This window comes from Aedes aegypti, chromosome 2 (assembly GCF_002204515.2).
Source record: "Aedes aegypti strain LVP_AGWG chromosome 2, AaegL5.0 Primary Assembly, whole genome shotgun sequence".
In the NCBI taxonomy this organism is placed as follows: Eukaryota; Metazoa; Arthropoda; class Insecta; order Diptera; family Culicidae; genus Aedes; species Aedes aegypti.
This window is the reverse complement of record NC_035108.1, coordinates 10,430,801-10,451,711: the sequence shown is the minus strand read 5'-3', so window position 1 is coordinate 10,451,711 and position 20,911 is coordinate 10,430,801. Positions and strand designations below refer to the sequence as shown.

Here is a 20,911-nt window from a genome sequence, read left to right as displayed (position 1 = left end):
GAAATCGTATGTTAATAATATACTTTGATAACAGCAACAGCAGCAGTGACATTTTGACGAACAATTAATACACCACACATTGGTTGCTATGACCAACAGTCATAGAACCAAAGTCGTGTTTGTTCGAACTGTGTAATACATGGGCGAACATCTTGTACCTACAGAACCTCGAACAGTTCGCGCGAATATTGAACGAATATTTTTGAACGAACGTTCGTGCATTGCGCGCGTAGTGTAATCAAGGCTTAAGATTTTATCAATAAATAAAACAGATACAGCATAAGAAAGGTGTCCACTTTATAAAATGAACAGTCCTTATAAATATGGTGAGTCACTACTAGCGGAAATGGGTATTTTTTACCCTTCAAAAGGTATTTGCAAACCAACGTGATAGTAATCCGATGACTTTTTTTTGAGTGTATTTTCAATTTCATCAAGTTGATTCAAACTGAATTCCTTCCACTCGCTGGGGTTCAGTTACCAATCGTTCGTCACATCTGTCATCTTTACTTTTCTTTTGACTTCTTCGTTCGTATGTTTTGGCGGGAAGTGACCGCCATCGCATTCAAGCATCTGCTTCTGTTCTGTATTCAAGAGCGTTGATTTAGTGGTAGAATTTCGCTGATTTTTGTTGAATTTCCGTTAGATTATTGTTTAATTGTAATCGTTTTCAAGTGCGTGGGTTTCTTTCGATCGGTGATTCAATTTTCGTCACAATGCAACGAGATTACACTGCCGACAAAGGTGAGTAAAACATTTGAATACATCCATCGATGCCAAAATGACTTCTCGGGAATTTCCGTTTCCAGAAACGATCAACTCCTTCCTCACGGAATTCTACAAGGAGGATGAGGATGGCAAGAAGATTTTCGTCTACGCCCGTCAAATGACCAACATTGCCCATCGAGAGCAGGTTGCATTGACGATCGATTTGGATGACGTGACGAGTTATAATGACCAGCTGGCGGAAGCCATTCAAGGAAACTGCCGCCGTTACGTCAAGCTGTTCTCGGATGCCGTTTTCGATCTGCTGCCCTCGTATAAGGAGCGGGAAATTGTGAGCAAGGATCCGTTGGACATCTACATTGAACATCGTCTGTTGATGCAATCTCGTATGAGAAACCCGAACGAGCATCGAGATGCCCGGAATTCCATTCCCGCGGAACTGATCAAACGCTTCGAGGTGTACTTTAAGGCCCCGAGTTCCTCCAAAGCGATTTCCATTCGTGAGGTGAAGGCAGAAAGCATCGGTAAACTGGTTACGGTTCGAGGTATCGTAACGCGATGCACGGAAGTGAAACCGATGATGACCGTGGCCACTTATACTTGCGATCGTTGTGGCGCCGAAACTTATCAACCGGTTTCGTCCATGAGTTTCATGCCAGCGATTGATTGTCCATCGGAGGATTGCCGCGTGAACAAAGCTGGTGGAAGGTTGTATCTGCAAACCCGCGGTTCCAAGTTTATGAAGTTCCAGGAACTCAAGATCCAAGAGCACAGCGATCAAGTTCCGGTGGGACATATTCCACGCTCTTTGACGGTGATGTGTCGTGGAGAAGTCACACGTTTGGCGCAGCCTGGAGATCATGTCGTGATCAGCGGCATTTTCCTGCCTCTTCAGAAATCAGGATTCCGAGCGATGGTTTCTGGATTGTTAAGCGAGACATTCCTGGAGGCACATCGTCTCGTATGCCTGAATAAGTCGGATGAAGGAGAAAACAGTAATGAAATCACCGAGGAAGAGATGGCTGAACTGGCAAAGGATGATTTCTATACCAGGATGGCCAGCAGTCTCGCGCCGGAAATCTATGGACATTTGGATGTTAAGAAAGCATTGCTTCTGCTGCTCGTTGGTGGAGTTGATCGTACTCCAGATGGAATGAAGATCCGTGGAAACATTAATATCTGTTTGATGGGAGATCCTGGTGTCGCCAAATCTCAGCTATTGGGTTATATCGATCGTCTGGCTGTTCGTAGTCAGTATACTACAGGACGTGGTTCTTCTGGAGTAGGTTTAACGGCGGCTGTTATGAAGGATCCATTGACCGGTGAAATGATGCTAGAGGGAGGAGCACTGGTATTGGCCGATCAAGGAGTTTGCTGCATTGACGAGTTTGATAAAATGGCTGAAAACGATCGTGTCGCTATTCACGAAGTTATGGAACAGCAAACAATTTCGATTGCCAAGGCCGGAATAATGACTTGCTTGAACGCTAGAGTTTCCATTCTCGCAGCAGCCAATCCAGCATACGGCCGTTACAATCCACGTCGTACAATCGAACAAAACATTCAGCTTCCGGCTGCTTTGCTGTCCCGTTTCGATCTTCTGTGGTTAATTCAGGATAAGCCTGACCGTGACAATGATCTCCGTTTGGCCAAGCACATTACATTCGTACACAGCCATCTTAAGCAGCCACCAAGTCGCATTAAGGCCCTAGATATGTCACTGATTCGTCGTTACATTTCACTCTGCAAGCGCAAGAATCCCGTCATCACCCCGGAATTGTCGGAATATTTCGTCAATGCCTACGTGGAATTGCGCCGCGAAGCTCTCAACCGAAAGGACCAAACCTTCACTTCCGCTAGGAACCTGCTGGGAATTCTCCGTTTGTCGACTGCTCTTGCTCGGCTCCGTTTGGCCGATGAAGTGGACAAGGACGATGTGCAGGAAGCGCTCCGATTGGTCGAAATGTCCAAGGACTCGTTGAATTTGACCGAGCAGAAGACTACTCAGTATGTGAACAATAACCATTTTCATTCGGCACCAATTTTCACAATTCTATTTTGTTTACAGCGTTCCCAACACCTCCGATAAGATCTTTGCCCTGATAAGTGAGTTGGCCGGAACGAGCAAAACGGTCAAAATCTCCGACGTTTTGGAGCGGGCCACTACCAAGGGCTACAAACCGGATGAGGTGGATACTTGTATCGTAGAGTACGAGGAGCTCAACGTGTGGCAGGTCAATCAGACGAGGACCAAAATCACCTTCATTTAAATGCGTTTTCCTTTTTGGTCTACTTTTTACCTTTTTTTACATCAATAACTATTTTGGTTCGCATTTTCTCTAGTTGATAAGATTCTAAGTTTAATTGTTTTATAACGGTTTACTATTGATCAATTTAACCGTTTTTATGCCGATAGTACAATGTAATAACGTGAAAGGTTTCAACTTTTCGTTCAATAAAGTATACAGTGGCTTGACGACAAACAAAACGTGTGTTTCCAAATGATTGAAACAACTAATGATAAACTGCCTCAATGGTCGTTGGCTTTACTTCGTTACATTTTGCATAAACCACCGACAAATTATATTTCTTTTTTTTATTATTATTTTATGACAGGGATGCAGATGTTGCCTAATAACTCTGTAAAAAACGGCTCTTTTCAGTGAACGAATATGATCCGAATCACTCACTTTAGTGAATCGGATCTTTCGAACGATTTAGTGGCTCAGCGGCTCGCAAAGAAAGAGCGAACTAAACCGAGAGAACGGGTCTAACGGTTCATTTCCCGTGTCGTGCGTCTTGTGTTGTACGATTTGTCACTTCCTCACTCTTCCTCAGAAACCCACGATTCGACCAAACACGAACACGATTTTCAGTCAAATCCCTACCCCTTTGAAAACAAAACCAAAAAAAATATGCAAAAGATATGCACTCTGCCGTTTACGTGGTCACTTTTTCTCTCTCTTTCGGCTGCTGAGAGCCTGCAATGCGAGTGGGCGGGACAAATTAGTTGTATGTGCTTGAGAGCACGGATTAGCAGTAAACTGTGTATGCTTGTGTGGCGTGGCGCGCAAATGAAGGCCCGTGAATGAATAGGGTAAAAGAATCATTTTGTTTTTACGTAATTGGGTTTTTTTTTTATTATCGTACAAATTGGGCCGAAGGGTCTCAGATTTTCAAGAAACTTTTTCCACAGGCAGGGCTCATGGATATATGAATAAAAAAAAAAATGAGAAAAATTCAGGGTCGCCTATTTTTCCGGAAAACTCAGGTGGAATTTTTTTGTTTTCCCTTGACACTACTTACTTTGAAAAATCATAACTCAAGAACGAAGCATCGTAGAAACAAGCAAATTTTCTCAAAAATCCCAAAAAAATATGAAAATTTGTAAAGAAAAGCCGGAAAAACTGCCCGAACTCGTGGAAAATTTTCAAAAAATTTTTTGAAGGTTATTTTATAAGCTGAATCACTGAAATTTTTGGAATGCACTTTTTTTTCGTTTTTCAGTTATGGCCAATTTTGTGAAAAATGTCCAGATGTGTCATATAAGACTTTTCTTTGAAAAATCATAACTCAAGACCGAAACATTGTAGAAACAAAGTTTTTATATGAAAATTTAAGCAAATTTTCTCAGAAATCCAAAAAAAAAAATATGAACTGGAAAAAGTTTTCCACAAAATTTTTCACCGTTAGGGAAATTCATAAAGAAAAGCTGGAAAATCTATGCCCGAACTCGCGGAAAATTTTTATTAAAATATTTTTGAGAAGGAAACTTTATAAACTTCAATTCTAGTATCTTTTAGGATGACTTGTTCCTGAGTTATGGTCAATTTTGTGAAAAATGACCATATTAGCCTTTTCTTTGAAAACCCATATATTTCAATCGAAGCATCAGAAAAACAAGGTTTTTTTTATCAAAGCAATTGCAAATTTTCTAAAAGATCTGAAAGAAACGATATGGGATTGGTTTTAATGAAGTATAAGTCGGATTGGATTATATTTTTCATGAAACATTACACCGTTAAACAAAGCTGAAAAAACTGTTTCTTTTCCATTCCAAGGGATTCTTTCTTTTCTATGGAACAAATAAGATTCTCTTTATATTTTTCTTTAATTTTATTTATTATGCTGTATTTTCTTGGTTTTCATGTGCATCTGAGAATTCACTCGCAAAAATGCTTCGTTCGTCTTTTGGAATAAATGAATGATATTTTTTTGTTCCAGGAATTGGAACAAGGTTAGAAAATCTCTCCTGAAGTAATTTTTCAGCCTCTGAATAGTCATTTTCAGTTGCATAGATGAATTCCAATCTTTTTTAAATTGGTCTTTCACCTTTTGCGACACAGCCCAGTCAAAAAATTGTTTGGCGTTATTAATTTCCGCTGACTTTCTAATACTAGCATCTCTAGCCATTCGCTCAATATTGCCACCGATACCATCACATGGACTTTTTCCATGTGAGGTTGGGAAAAAGTGCCATTCTGCTCTAATTTTAAAGTCATTTTCATGGTTGCATACATTTTTGAAATTTGATTTATTTTTGTACTGCTCTCCGCAACCATCAGAAAGATAAATGATTTTTTCAAGCTCAGGAAATTTATTTTTCAATCTTGAAATTAATTTTGTTTGAAAAGCATAAACTGATGTCGTGTTATGCTTTTTTATGTCAGCAATTACAACAAAATTTAAGACTTTGATCGAAGATTTGTCTTTGTAATAAATTATACGCAGAGAATTGACAGCTATTCAAAATATACAAAAATATACAAAATATACAAAATATATGTATACAAATGGATGTATTGTTACTTGAGGTCGTACAAAGTAATGGCTTTGAATGGAATCTTGTATCTCGCACGAATAATTTTCCGTGAAATCCATCTGGCACATTATTTCTTTGTTTTCAACTAGTGATTCCTTTTTAGCTCTTATAAATTTATTTTGTTTATCTACTTTGAATTGATGCACAAGAAACTTCTCTGTGAGATTTTTCAAGTTTTCTTTAAAATCATTTACATTTTCCTCTTTGTTGATAATTTCACAACGAGGAGAAATAATCCAAAAACAATACTAAACTTCTTCAACGTTGTTTTCATCTAAGCGATTGGCAACAAAATCTAATTTCTTTAATTTACAATCCTCACAGGACTTCAAGTAACAATCATTTGTACTATCTGGACATATCATTTGACTAGTCAAAAAGGTGTTAAGTTTTTTTTTCTGTATTATGAACTTCAAAGCAATTAATTTTTTTTTTCAATGCATCAACCATGAATTTCAGATTCTCATGTATCATGCAAACACAAACATTCATGGCCGATGAATCCTTTGTATAAACACATTGTTTTGGTTTAAGTTTTCAGAACGATGTGAATGAGACAGATTCCTGTTCACTCTTACAGGTTTCCAAATATTTTTTATATAACATTTTGGCGCACTCCATTGGGTAACTTAATAGATATGGTATCTTTCAAGCCAGGAAATGGCCGACTGATATCATCCCTTAGGTAAAAATTTGAAACTATGTCTTGGACATCTGGTCCATGCGAGGGTCGTCCTACTTTTGAAAGTGGTTGAATCCCTAAATTGTATTTTTTTGATTCAGTTATAACGTGTTGAGACACGTCAAAATGAGCTATAACTTTGGCATATGACTAATTCCTAGGAAGTAATTTTAGAAGTTCAATTTGCTTGTCAGGTTCAGCTTTTGTAACAGCTGAGTTCAAATTTAATAAAACGAAATCAAAATCCTCTGTAACATGGACAATATTAGGCGGAAACCAAGTCTTTATTTTACTCAAAATTTGATTGAACATTTCGTCCATAGAAGCATTGCGATAGTTACTACTAGAAGCATCCAAACGTGAAGATTTTACTTGAAAAGAAATTTCCAAGAATTTAGCAAGCTCTTGTATTTTTTGTACATTATTTATAGAACCAACTGACTCACCCGAGGAAGGAGTTTCCTTTGGCGACGCCAACGAAGATAGTGGTGAAACTTGTTCCTCAAACGCCATTGCTTCTGGAAGATCCGTTACGAGAGCCTTCTGGTCACCGGTAATGGAGCACTTCACGCAAATTTTCATCTTTTCCGTAATCCACCGAACTCCATTCGAATGAAGCTTACTGATGAGGCCTTGGATGATCGATCGTAGATTTGTCCTTACTGATTTGTGGCCGTCCAGTCCGAAGGGGTTACAGCATAAAGAATTGTACCGTGAGGGCCCCTAACTCTGCGCAGCTTCTAACTCTGCGCACTTTTACAAAAATCCACCAAAATCTGGTAAATTATTTAAATGTTTGTTTAAAATTTGTTTTCCATATATTGATACAATAGTAATAAAAAAGTACGCGAAGAATTTTCTTGACAAATTTACGTTTATTACTTAAATAAAAAATAAAATAGCTTTAAAAATATTGAAAAACGTCCAAATTGACTGCCCGTTAGCAAAACTGCTAAGGGAGTACCTCATCACTTAAGTCGTTTGAATCAAATTAAAGCGAATATATTTCAGATTTTTAGTACGTAGGCGCTAATTTATTTATCGAGCAATCATCACTGGTGAAGTGCAACTTATTTTCTCTTCATTTTCTTAATCTTTTTAAGTGCGCATAGTAAGGAACCATTTTTCAACTATGGTCCTTACTATGCGCAGCAGTTATAAAACGTTATTTTCAACATACAATCAACCCTCCAGAGGTCGATATTGAAGGGAACCGTCGACTTGTCGACACCATCGAGATATGAAATAGAAATACTTTGGAAAATTGTTTGAGGGGACCATCATAGTAAGGGAAGATTAAAAAATGACGTCCATCATATTTTAAGGATTTCTACACTTCGTCCCCTCAATCTCCTGTCGCGATTTTTACAGTACCTAATGCATGAATTATCACATTTTCGTAGACTCCTCCTCCACCGAACGATGGACGTAATTTTTGAATGCTCCCTAACCATGCAATGAAATAATTTTGATATTTTGTATAGTTTCATGCGTCAATATCAAGTAATGGAACAACGAATCGTATTTGCTATCTAGAAACGCCAATAAAGTACTGTTATTGATCTGAAATATGAATCGTTAATTAACTATGTCACGCTTATACAGGGCGGCAATACTTCTCGATTGAGTGATGAACAATACATTAAGAATGGATATACCCTTTCGCTTAAACTATTCTTCGTATTTAGTAAGAATGTTCGGGTTTCACATATAACAAACCAGAACCAGGTTCTTATTAATTTTCTTCAAACCCGGATCCGACCCGAATCCGAGACAATTATTTAATACCAAACCCGGAACCGAACCGAATCAAACAAAGTTTTGTTTTTATATTTTCTAGTGAAAATACATGAAGAGTCAAAGCTAATTTTCCTTTACACGCCAATAGTGATCGTAAAAAAGACGTAGTTTGTACCCTTTTTGTATGTTAATTTGGATTTTAGAAAACTAAGTTAATTACATGTTTTGGAAATCATATGATGATTTCGATTATTTTGAGAGTTGCTCTTGATGGCATTCAGTAACAGTAATTATCATGGATTGAATTATAGATAAAATTCACTGCACTTAGTAAACTTCTATGTTAGAGACATTTCACGCTCCACTGGGGACGTAAAGTCGTATAAAGCAAGAAAATGAAGATTAATTCAGAGTTTGAATGCTAGTAATGTTTTTAGTAAAATACTTCAACTGTTATAAACAATTTATCGAGTGCGCAGAGTTAGGAACCTAAATGCGCAGAATAAGGAGCATTGCAAAAATGAGTGCGCAGAGTTAGGAACACGGACACCCTTGAATAAAATTAAAAATTTGCAATAAAAATCATTACATAGTGGATCTTTTATATTTTTTCCTTACACATAAAGTCAATAAGTATTTACTCCCAAAATGTCAGAGGATTGTGTTTTGTTTTCAATTAATTACAGCTGTTTGAAATTTGAAAAACCTTAAGTGCGCAGAGTATGGGGCCTTCACGGTATACGTAATATTGAACTTTGTCCATTTCAACAGCTTCGGGAAAACTTTTTTCACTTTCCAAAAATTAATAACGAGGAATATACAGCTGATAGACAACACTTGCACTTTCTCACTGCTCTTTGTTAGTTTTTGGTAAACTTATGATTCTCAAGCCATTTCAACGCTTTAAACTTGAATTGGTAAATACCTATTTGTCATATTGTCTACCCATTTATTTAACTGTCAATTTTGTAGTTACCTAACAGGAAAAAATTGCCTACATTCTGATTGAAGAAAACTTTGTTTCTATGTAGTTTCGTTCTTAAGAAATTTTGTTTATGAACTTATAAATTTGTAAATATATGGTTCAAACAGCTCATCCTAGCAATATTTGATCATGTTTTAGGAACGAAAAAATGAGCGTATTGAAAAATATTGTAGGATTGGATCTTATTGATCGCTCTTTTCAAATATACTTTGTTTGAAAGCTGGAATAGCTAATCGGGTTTTCATTATTTGTTTTCATGAACAGTGAAAAATGTCCTGGGAAACTGATTCCATTTCAAAAATTTCATATTTTTGAGATAATTTGAATCCGGTTCGACAAGTCATGATGAGTCTTGAGTCATGATTTTTAAACGAAAAGGCATGTATGGCAAATCTTTGCATTTTTTACAAAATTGACCATAGATCAGGAACTAAAGAAAAGTACATCCTAAAAGTTACCAGAATTAAAGTTTATAAAGTTTCTTTCTTAAAAATATTTTATTAAAATTTTTCCGCGAGATCGGGCATAGATTTTCCAGCTTTTCTTTATGAATTTCCCCAACGGTGGAAAATTTTGTGGAAAACTTTTTCCAGTTCATTTTTTTTTTGGATTTCTGAGAAAATTTGCTTAAATTTTCAAAAAAAAACTTTGTTTCTACAATGTTTCGTTCTTGAGTTATGACACTTGCTTTTGCCGGGGCGAGCGACGAGGGCAGGATCAAACATGTCGCGCGTCGGTCTCGTAAGTGAAAAAGTGGCGTGATCGGTGAGTTCGGTTGAAGAAAGTGAAAAAGTGCCGCGATCGGTTAGTTCTGTTTGATCTTTCGACCTTGACACTTGCTTTTCCCGGGGCAAGCGACGAGGGCAGGATCAAACATGTCGCGCGTCGGTCTCGTAAGTGAAAAAGTGGCGTGATCGGTGAGTTCGGTTGAAGAAAGTGAAAAAGTGCCGCGATCGGTTAGTTCTGTTTGATCTTTCGACCTTGACACTTGCTTTTGCCGGGGCGAGCGACGAGGGCAGGATCAAACATGTCGCGCTTCGGTCTCGTAAGTGAAAAAGTGGCGTGATCGGTGAGTTCGGTTGGAGTAACTGAAAAAGTGCCGCGATCGGTTAGTTCTGTTTGATCCTTCGACCTTGACGCTTGCTCCTGGGCAGTGCGTCAAGAAAGCCCGAACAGTTTTTTTTTATTCTTTTTGGGTCGCGCGCTTATTTTGTTTTTCCCTGAGTGCTTTTTTATAGCCGAGCAAACGAGTGAAGCCGAAAGTGGATTGTGGCTGCTCAGTCAAGGATAACGGATCAATTGGTGAGCTCGTTTCATGCTACTATTTCTAATCTATAAAATATGTATGACTGCACATTCAATCGTTACAATGGTGGGATGTAAATATGATTTTTCAATAAACTATGGATGGTTCGTCACTGTGAGTGTCGACACAAACTCTGATTCATGATTTATTTATGTTTAACATTTTTTTTTTCAGAACACCTCTTATATACCTTTATTTTTGCAATTAAAAAAACTTTGAATGGTTCGACACTACAAGTGTAGACTTGCGAAAGGTTCACTTTATTCAACAAACTTTGGATGGTTCGCCACTGTAAGTGTCGGCATAAGAATAAGAGTGTTCTATGATGTCCCAACCAATCGAATTTTTTGTTTCTTTTCAAATGAGTAAAATATAATAACACATGCTTTCGTCCTGACAGCTGTAGGAATGTTACATTTAGGTATTTGTTCAACAAACTTTGAATGGTTCGTCACCTCAAGTGTCGGCATAATTTTCCTCTACATAGAAATTGTTCATATCAAATGAAAATATTATATTTACGTATAAGCATGTATATATCTCACAAATCATTGTTTATCATGGTCTAATCGCTTATCAAAGTGAATCCTATGACCCAACGATCCTCCCCATTAACAAACATCCCTCCCAGTAACCTTTGTGGAGATGCAGAGGCAAACACGGTCTCCAAAAAGCAAAGGTTACACACTAACATTCCTTCCCCCAATCCCACCTGACTGCAAGGACGTGGCCGGCGCCGTTATTGACCCTGTATAAATAGAGGCACTGAATTATGCACACTGAAGAAGATTATGGCCAATCCCAGCCGAACTTCTAGTTGATTCTTTGTGCATTTTCACTGACTTCGGTCAATCACGGAATAGCAACCATTGATATGTGTAGTCAGTCTAAGCTAAGCTAAGCTAAGCTAACAATGTTTCGTTCTTGAGTTATGATTTTTCAAAGAAAAGTCTTATATGGCACATCTGGACATTTTTCACAAAGTTGACCATAACTCAAAAACGAAAAAAAAGTGCATTCCAAAAATTTCAGTGATTAAAGCTTATAAAATTACCTTCTCGAAAATATTTTTTTGAAAATTTTCCACGAGTTCGGGCATAGTTTTTCCGGCTTTTCTTTACGAATTTTCCCAACGGTGGAAAATTTTGTGGGAAACTTTTTCCAGTTCATATTTTTTTTTTGGATTTTTGAGAAAATTTGCTTAAATTTTCATATAAAAACTTTGTTTCTATGATGCTTCGTTCTTGAGTTATGATTTTTCAAAGTAAGTAGTGTCAAGGGAAAACAAAAAATTTCCACCTGAGTTTTCCGGAAAAATAGGCGACCCTGAATTTTTCTCAATTTTTTTTTTATTCATATATCCATGAGCCCCGACTGTGGAAAAAGTTTCATGAAAATCTGAGACCCTTCGGCCCAAACCCGTACGGTAATAAAAAAAAATCGCCATTTCTTTGTTTAAGGCTGATAACACAGTAACACGTGTGCGTGCGCGAATGCGTTGCGATCAAAGGATTTCCCATTGCTGATATTCTGCTTTTCCTCTTTTCAACATTTAGTTGAATGATTTACGCATCAGTGAAGTATCATTGATGACCAAAGATGGAAATCTAGTGATCATGATAAAACAAATGATGCATCGTGGTTGTTCTTTATCATGCGATCATAGCAACAACGATAAACCCTTAGTCGTCAAGCCATCATAACAAACTCCGCTCCGCGAAAAATGAATCACTCGGCTAGTGAGCTGACGATCAATTGTTCGCGAATCAAAGTCATAACTTTAGAGAATTTTTCTGATTGCACTCCACGATTTGTCTCCCAGCTTGTCGGTTTAAATCTGAAAACCAATCGTGCATGGTATGTGAGAAAGTTTATCCGTGAATTTCAAGTTGATTCGCATTAATCGCAACTTGTTACAATATCCGACAAACCCTTTGTCCTACGACAAACAGTTTATCGGATGCTCGATATATCTATGATTAGCGCGCGTGGTGAGGTGCTGAAATCATGTTGCTGCAAGAGCAATGGCCCTCTTGGACCATTCAAATACCGTGTTGTTTGTCGTTAGAGCTGATTTTTTTCCATCCTTGTTGATGACTTCTATCCAAAAAATCATAGGTTTTGTCATTCCCAAAATATTCAAAACCAAGACACTGGACGCCATGCTGAATCAATGTTGGGTAGCTAATTATTGGCTCATTTCACCCCCTGCTTTGAAACACAAGATCGTCCACGCGAAGCTTTCAACCAACTTTTCGTTACTCCGTTATATGTTAAGCTTTACGGCCTTTTCGGACCGTGTTGCCAAATAAGCTGTGTCTGTGATTAACGTTTTTCGTTTTGCTCATTTAATTTGTATTATGGTATATTCAATTTGTTTATTTAATTATATATTTATTATTTTATTTATACTGTTTCTTCTCCATTACTACAGAAGGGAAAGTTGATTTTGGTCAAAAGAGCTGTCATTTGCATAAATTACATAATTTACGCATAATTGCAAAACTTTCTCAAGTGCCTATTTCATTATTTTCCAAGAAAAACCTTACATTTGTACAATTATTGCTCATAATGATGTAAGAAGTTATTTGTAAATATGTGTCTTTTTACTCGTAGGTACAAAAGTGACTTATACGCCTTAATGCAAAAAAAAAATCGTTTTATTTTTAATTGTTCAGTTTTGATATAAAGTTTGAATTAATTAACTCATTACGCGTGGCAAAGATGGATAATTTATGGGTGAAATTATAAAAAAAAATCCACGAGCTTGGCTTCGAACCCAGATATCAGGTATCAGAAGGCCGGTTCCAGAGGCACGTTCCCCACCAGTTGGGAGATTTGTGCCATCGCCATATTTGAGCCTATTTCATCATCTACCCGATGGGAGAGGATAGGGAAGGGAAAGATGGGAAATAGGATTGGGGTCCCTTGAAGAGGGATAATCGCATAAGCGAAATGAGAGCATGTAACTCCATATCACAATGGATTAAAACAGCGCCCTACAAAAAGCACTGCAAAACGCTTGATCGTAAAGAGAGCCTATAGCACATTACCACAGCGGGTTCAGAATAAAAGAAGGTCCTGAAGATTCAGGTTTCTGATATCACTTTCACTTAATATGTGTTCGCCAAGTAATTGGAATCGCAATTACGCGAAAACTGAAAAGTTACATATCAAGTGACAAGAATTTCCATAATCGAAATCACAACAAATGTATCAGCACGCCGAATATTTGCCATGTGGTAGCTGAGTCGGCAGTGGCCAGTCAAGGTTGTAACCAAGAGACTGCAATTCTGCTTTGTCAGATTTGTTAAATACTTAGCCACCTTAGGGGATGGCTCAATAATGTACAATTTTGTTTGACGACATGACTCGAAATTATTCCAATATTGTTTGTGCTGAGTCGCCGCCTAAACATTTCTGAAGCTTTACCCAGTACTTCGAAATTGGAATAGCTGCCTGAGGGCCAATGAAGTTAGAAGCTGCTTGACTATCTGACATATTCCTTCACAAATAGCCAGACGTCCACTCGTCCTTAAAAACCCACTAATCGCGCTACGCTGGATTCTCAAATTTCTCAAATTTTTAACACAAGCGCATGGAAGAATGGTAGTCGCAGAAAAAACGTATGGAAAATAATGAAAAACGTAGATTACTTGCAATTAGGAAACTGGATCAAAAAAGTAGTGATTAAAAATCAACTGTAAAGCGAATACATAACTTTTTGTGTTTAGTTCATTTTCCGTGGTGCTTTCTTTGCTTCAGGATTTCGTTTTTACTACCACTGAAAAAGAGCCATCTATTGCCTTTTCAGTTTTGAATATCGCCTTATTGAAACAACTGCTACCGACACTACGCGGCTATCTAGGCTGATCGGGAAAAGAAGGTTAATATTGATGATTAACTCCTGACGTGCCCAAGCAGCCTCCCGTGCATTCGTTTGGGTTCACCGCCTGAAAAACATACAAAAGTGTTCTGTCCATGTCTCTGTGATTACACGTCAAACAGCCCGTGGCCACGTAATTATTAGTGAAATTTGTTAAAGTTTTTCGATTCGATTCGGAATTACTCGTCATGTTGCTTCAACATTTTTACAACATTACCGAACCTGTATTCGAAATCTGCTATTTTCAATATGGTCTTGCTTTAAAGCCGCACATTTGCACTCTAGAATAGTTGCAAATGGCCGCTGAATGTACTAAATTCGGTTTTTCATCTACTTATAGGTATTCCACTAAACAGCTCGAAGATTTATTATAACAATACTTATTTTGTCCCATGTAATGTCTAAGTATTGTGAGGCTCCGTCTGAATGAGAAAGAACATAAGGGATGATGGAAAGTTGTGAAATGTTATTTTAAACTTTCACCTCACTTGTGCACAGAACCAATTTTCTTCCATGATGACAACCAATTTACCAGGGACAATCATTGAAATGGCATAGTTGTGTATAAGTTTGCACACAATAATCAAACTTTTGCTTGGGGCAGGAGAGTGAACAAACCGTTATCGATTCTCCTGTCCTGCGAAGTCAATCCGAGAAAGATGGAATCGAAAGGAAACGGAACCGGTGATGACAAACCAATCTTCATTCAACGGTTTTCCACATTTTCCAAACAGATCGTAGCAGATTGCTCTAAGCGGTTGTTCGATGGGACGATGTCTAGCTCAGCATGGAATGGAAGTGACATTGTGACGTATAATGGACGTGCTTAAATTTTTTAAACCTGTTAATTTGAATGTGGTTTTAGCTTACAACAAATTTTTAGTTTCACGACTGAAGCAGAAGCATTGAATAATTAGCACTATATTCAATAGAAAGTGCAGTATCCTTTAGCTCTCGATCTGACAAATAAGCAAACAATAAATCCATTATCGTTTTAAGCTACACCGTCAATCAACGCGTGTACAAGAAACATATTGCAAATTGATCGGCTCTTATACCATTTGTGGATTTCATTCTTCATTAACACCGTACCGGTGCGCTCAACAACATAACATTTCGCAACAACTTCATCACGTGTGCAATAGGGCGTATAATAGGGATAATTATTATTAACATCAACTTGGATGTGATAGTTCTATAATGTTAGAAGTATTATATTAGATTTTTTTCATATAGGCCTAAATCTTCACTGAAATGGATGAACATTTGTGTTTTTTTGATAACTGAACCGCCCTAGTGTACAACCTACCAACACGCCCTGCAAAGTAACGCAAAACCCTTCGACCGCAAAGACCAGGCCGCCCTCTCGCCACACCAGACTCGACCCGGCCCACATAGGAGTGACAGGACCAATTCCATGGCCAAAATGTTTAAAGACGTTTTAATGACCTGTTGTAAATCACAGTATGTTTCATAGTAGGCCATCAACTAAAGTTGGTTGAAAGTGGGAAGGGCCCACCAATATAGAGTTGATATTGTAAAATGTAACTTCAATAGGGCTCTAGTGGGACCCTTGCCCGTCTTAAATCAACTTTGATAATGGTTATACAGTAATGCTAGCTTTACATACACCGTATTTATGCATAAATTGCAGCATGAGCAGTATGGGTACTTGGGCTATTATAAAATAAAAGTGCTTGTAAGGACGTTAACTGTATTGTACAATTTGGCGGAATATACAATGTAATGAATATGCTCATTCTTTGCAATTCCACCTACACTACGATTTGTACAAGTGTTCATGACATGCTAACTCAGTTGTACATCAAAACATATAAAAATTGACACATATTTGCAATATACGAATCATCTCAAGAAAGAAATATTATGTAAGGAGATGAAAAACTGAACAATTATGATTTTGTGCTTTGTTTTGTTGTAATATATATATTATACAATTAAGGTGAAGATGAATCGAAGCCAAACTTCAAATTTTCAAGAGCACGGATCTGAAGAACCAAACATCCGTTTAGGCTGAAAACTCAATCGATTGGTCCCTAGCTGGTGGTGACCAATCGATTAGGTTTTCAGCTCAAACGGGTGTTTGGTTCTCCAGATCCGTGCTCTTGAAAATTTGATCTTTGGCTTCGATTCATATTCACCTTAAAGAAATACATAGAGAAGGTATCGACCGTGATTGTTTTATATTATTTTGTTATGGTTATATCGATCATGCCACCTGTTCATTTCATCATTTATAAAAATCTTCTTCAGACTCCCTTTACCTTTGAGTTATCATATGTATCATTTTTATTGTATTTATATTATCTAATCTAATCTAGCATACATTCAAATATTGCAGGAAAATAAAAGGCATGTAGCAGTCTCCAGAAAACAATTTTCGATTTATGGCCTGAAATTTGACCCAGTCGCTCCAATGTGTGTCCTGGCGGTGGCAATCATTTCACTTTTTCTGCGGTTCATTGCTGATTGAGCGTAACCATGCCGGCTGTCAGATGCAGTTTACTGACAAAACCGACTGCATCGTGATTGCTGACGGATGGTGATGGTGGAGTGCAATATATGATGGTATCCATACAAATGCCCCGAAAAGATTGCAACCGAATGCGCGGTCTCCACTTATTTCGCTTCATAAATCGCCTTAAATGGTATGGGTTTGCAATGGGTTGTTGGTCGATAAGATTTGTGGTCACAAATGAAAGGATCCGAGGAAGGTTGTTACTAAATACTAATTAGTTCATCTCTAATGATCCTTTAAGTTTTTCAAATGGTTCAGGATTTCTTTTATTACTATATGGTGTATTAATCCTTAAAGTCACTTAAGGTTATTTTACCTGCACTCTCAATTATCAGAATAGTTCATAAAAAATTTGCAGGTCAATCTCTGTTGTTTTTGAACATTCTACTGAGGGAAAATTTATAAGTAAATTTCCTTACGAGCAGGTTAGTTAATGATGTTCAAATTTGAACAACTTTTATTCATTTATGACTTATTTGTGGCTTTTCTATACTGCTATTCGGAGAAAGATGACAAGCTTGATGAAATTTGTAAATCAATAGTAGTCACCGCATAAACCAGCACTAAATCTTTATCGATGAATCAACTCTTTCACAGCTCAGCTTTCAGCGAATAGACGTAAATCAATTGAATCTGCTAACTGATTAACTCTCATGCATATTCATCTAACATGACATTTAATGGGTTGTCGTCTATCGATTTTGTTTTTGAATTTTGGATTCGAAACGCAAAAAATATCCTATGTCGAATGCATTTAACTGAAGCGGACGGCATATTTATATCGATGATCATGAAGAATGGTGTCATCCTGATCGCAGCGATCCAACGATCAAAGTAAAAGACCGCTAGGGTGATTCATACCGAACAGGATTCCACCTACTTTTAAGCAGTCTTTCTTGGATTAAAATTGACCAATATTAATCCGCATGTTTAGAACTTGAAGTCGCGAGCCGTGTCGGACCTGTCAGCAGAAAAAACGGGTTTAAGCAAGATTATTTTAATCTTTATAATTATCTTAAAAGGAAGCTGTTTGGACAATGTATTCCGATCTAACTGGAGGAGATGACCGTGACAAATGTCGAGACGAGGCGCACGCAGAGAGGATGATGCGCTGATCTTCATCCCCCATAGGCAGTGTTTCTACTACATATAGTAGGTGAGTGGGACTTATACCGGTTGCTTTAAGTCAAGTCTTCGGTTGCAGGCAAGGTAATAACAATAAAAGACAAAATATTTATATAGGTATGTTTGTTCATGCTTGATCAGGATGCAGATTAGTCACACTTGACTACGCGTCATGGTAGGTATGTCCAAATGTAAATAAAACTAAGGACTAAGGACTAAGGACTAAGAACTAAGAATTCAGAACTAAGGACTAAGGACTAACAACTAACAACTAAGGACTAAAGACTAAGGGCTACAACTTTTGTGTTTGCTAACTCCATCCAATAGTCTCTATTTATAGCATTGCAAATAATCTTATTAGTTTATATTTTTATCTGAAACGTAACACCGTGAAGGACATTCATTCTTTCCTTTTTAGTATAGTTGAATTGATTGGTAGAGATCTTGTAGACTGGAGAGTTCTCATAGGCCAGTAAAATGTCCGAGAAGTTCCTCATCAGCAGTGCTGGGAATGGTAATAGTAGTAGGCTTGAATTTCGCGAAAATCACGTGGCTCTCTCACTACAGTAGTTTAAAATCGTGAATCTCATCAAGTAGCCTATATTGGGTACATGATTTTCTCTAAATCTCTAAATCTAAATTGAAGGCTCTAAATGCGGGAAATGCAGCGGGAAATAGAACATTTTTCTACAGTAATTTTGAGTTGCCCTTAGCAACGGGTGTTTTGCAATTTTCAAGGCTTTTTGCCTACAGCAGCGATGGGCGTGAGTTTCACTGGCTTCGCTGACTGTGATTGGCTTTGTTTGACTACTGTAGAGTGAATTTCAGATTTTTTCCCAACCCTGCTCATCAGTACGCGTCTATTCGAATATTGACATCGCAGTAGGCAGCGTGTGCGAACGGATGTGTTGAAAATTGATCTGTCACGTGTTTTGGATCTCCGCAAAATATTAGTTTCGGCTGGTGTAGTTGTTGAAGAAAAAGTGTCTGTAGGATATGAAACAGTTTATTCTGCACGTGTTGTGCTGGGCAGTGCTTCGTTAAAGCCCAAGCAGAAGGTGGAGATACATCGAAGCCGGACCTCGAATTTTCAGGAGGCCAAGTCTGGAGAGCCGGACTGCGGATCGGGATGAGGGCTTGATCGAATGGTACTCGCTGGTAGTGACCAATCGATCAGGTTTTCAGCTTGAACCGATGTATGATTATCAAGTTTTTTGCTCCTGAGAGTTCGAATTTTGTCTTCGTTTAATCTTCACCATAAAAATCGTTTATTTTGCATCGTCGCGTTGCCATAATTTTTTTCCTCGTTTAGTTTGCACACGTTCTGAGTGCAATCAAGCTCAAGTTTTCGCGTCCCTGGAGTAATATTTTGCTGAAATGAGCATGCTGATTAGATAGCTACAGCAGCTCAAACAAGGATGGATGATCAATTTAATGAGATCATTTCATGCTTTTATTTAAAATTAACAATATATTTTAAAACGTTTTTATCATGACAACTGTGGGAATGTTACTTAAATGAATTAATATATCAAAATATGAATAGTTCGTCACTGAAAGTGTCGACATATACACTTGTTAATACTCCATACCTTTCCTTTCACCTGTTTTTTTATATTAGAAAAATACCCTTTGAATGGTTCGACACTAGAAGTGTCGACACACCGTATGTTTACGTGGTCTTTATTGATAAGTGATTTTTTTTAATTGAGGTTGCATGAATGGCATCACTTACTATGGTGAATCGTGATCATGCAGCTATGATCTCTCCCCACTAACAAAACTCCTTCCCATGATAACCATGGAGATGCAGAGGTGATCTCGGTCTCTAGTAACAATGGATGTCACACTAACATTCCTTCCCTTCCCCGATGACCGTAAGGACGTGGCCGGCGCCGTTATTGGCTTTTTAATGTTTGGAGTTCTCGAAAGTGTACATTGAAGATGGAAAGCTACTCGTACTCCCAAGCTACATCTCTTGGTTCCTTGTGCAACTTCGATTATTCTGGCCAATCACGAAGTAGCAACTACGAATTGTACGGTCATCAATGCTTATGTTTATGCTTAGTACGCGTCCATTGGAATATTTGAAAATATAATATAATTCCTTAGAAGATTCTTCAAGGAGATCTTCAGTATTTTTTAGTAGTTCCTGTAACGATTATTCCTGAAAATAAAATCAGAGGTTTTCTTCGGGAATTCTTCTTTAAGTTCTTCTTGGAATACCAGTAGACCTTGCTCCAGTAATTCTTCCAAGCATTTTTTTAAATACTTTAAAGGCCCAAACGCAAGATTTCAGTAGAGTGTCCATCCCGGGACATCCCGGGACAAAAAATCCCGGGATTTGACAAATTTCGGGATTTCCCGTTTCCCCGGAATTTATTTATGATATCCCGGGAATCCCGGGATTCCCGAAATGTACGTAGAATTTGAGGAAAACCACTAAATTTCAATGAAAAACAATGTCATTTTTCCTCACTATCAACCTTATTTGATAAAGTAGAAAAGCATAGTGAAAAAGAGAATAAACGAGTAATTAGTTTCATGAAATGATCCATTTACCAAGTAAGAAACACATATTTTTATTTGTCTAGTTATAATGTTTTAATGATTTTCTTTTCAACATTAGCCATTTTTATAAGCCTATGCTGAGATAACAAATTTGAAAGTACACCTAAACTGCCGCAAATCGCAAATCGGTACCATGTGTAAAAAGTAGGTATTGAGAAAATGGACTGAGAAGTTTTCAATCCCATGTTTTCCATGCGAATATTCAAAAAATTCCAGGAGATTGGAACATGTTTCGATTTCAATGAAACTTTCATAATTTGCTTTTCACCCCGTTACCTTTCCAAGAAAAATATAAAGATGACCAAATAACGATTCATTTTTGTGTTACACGATGCGAAAAACTGCTGTGGAACTGACATGCGTTAACTTTTCATTATGGGACAATTCGACTTGGTGTTCTTTCCTAATTTTACTGAACAAAAAGTGATTTCTCGTTAGCGCAGCTGAAAGATCATTAGAAGATATAATGAAAACTGATATCAACTCAATTTTGACCAAAATGTAGATACCACTGACTTGCGATTCACGG

At 37.6% G+C, this 20,911-nt stretch overlaps 1 protein-coding gene across 1 annotated transcript; it reads left to right on the top strand.

The window, feature by feature from the left end:
- Positions 1 to 535: 535 nt before the first annotated feature.
- LOC5567850 (DNA replication licensing factor Mcm7) lies at positions 536 to 3,214 on the top strand. The gene is made up of 3 exons (XM_001657664.2): positions 536 to 744; positions 810 to 2,733; positions 2,795 to 3,214. The coding sequence occupies exons 1-3, from the start codon at positions 717 to 719 to the stop codon at positions 2,994 to 2,996; spliced, it is 2,154 nt and encodes a 717-aa protein (XP_001657714.1). The 5' UTR covers positions 536 to 716; the 3' UTR covers positions 2,997 to 3,214.
- The last annotated feature ends 17,697 nt before the right edge of the window (positions 3,215 to 20,911 follow it).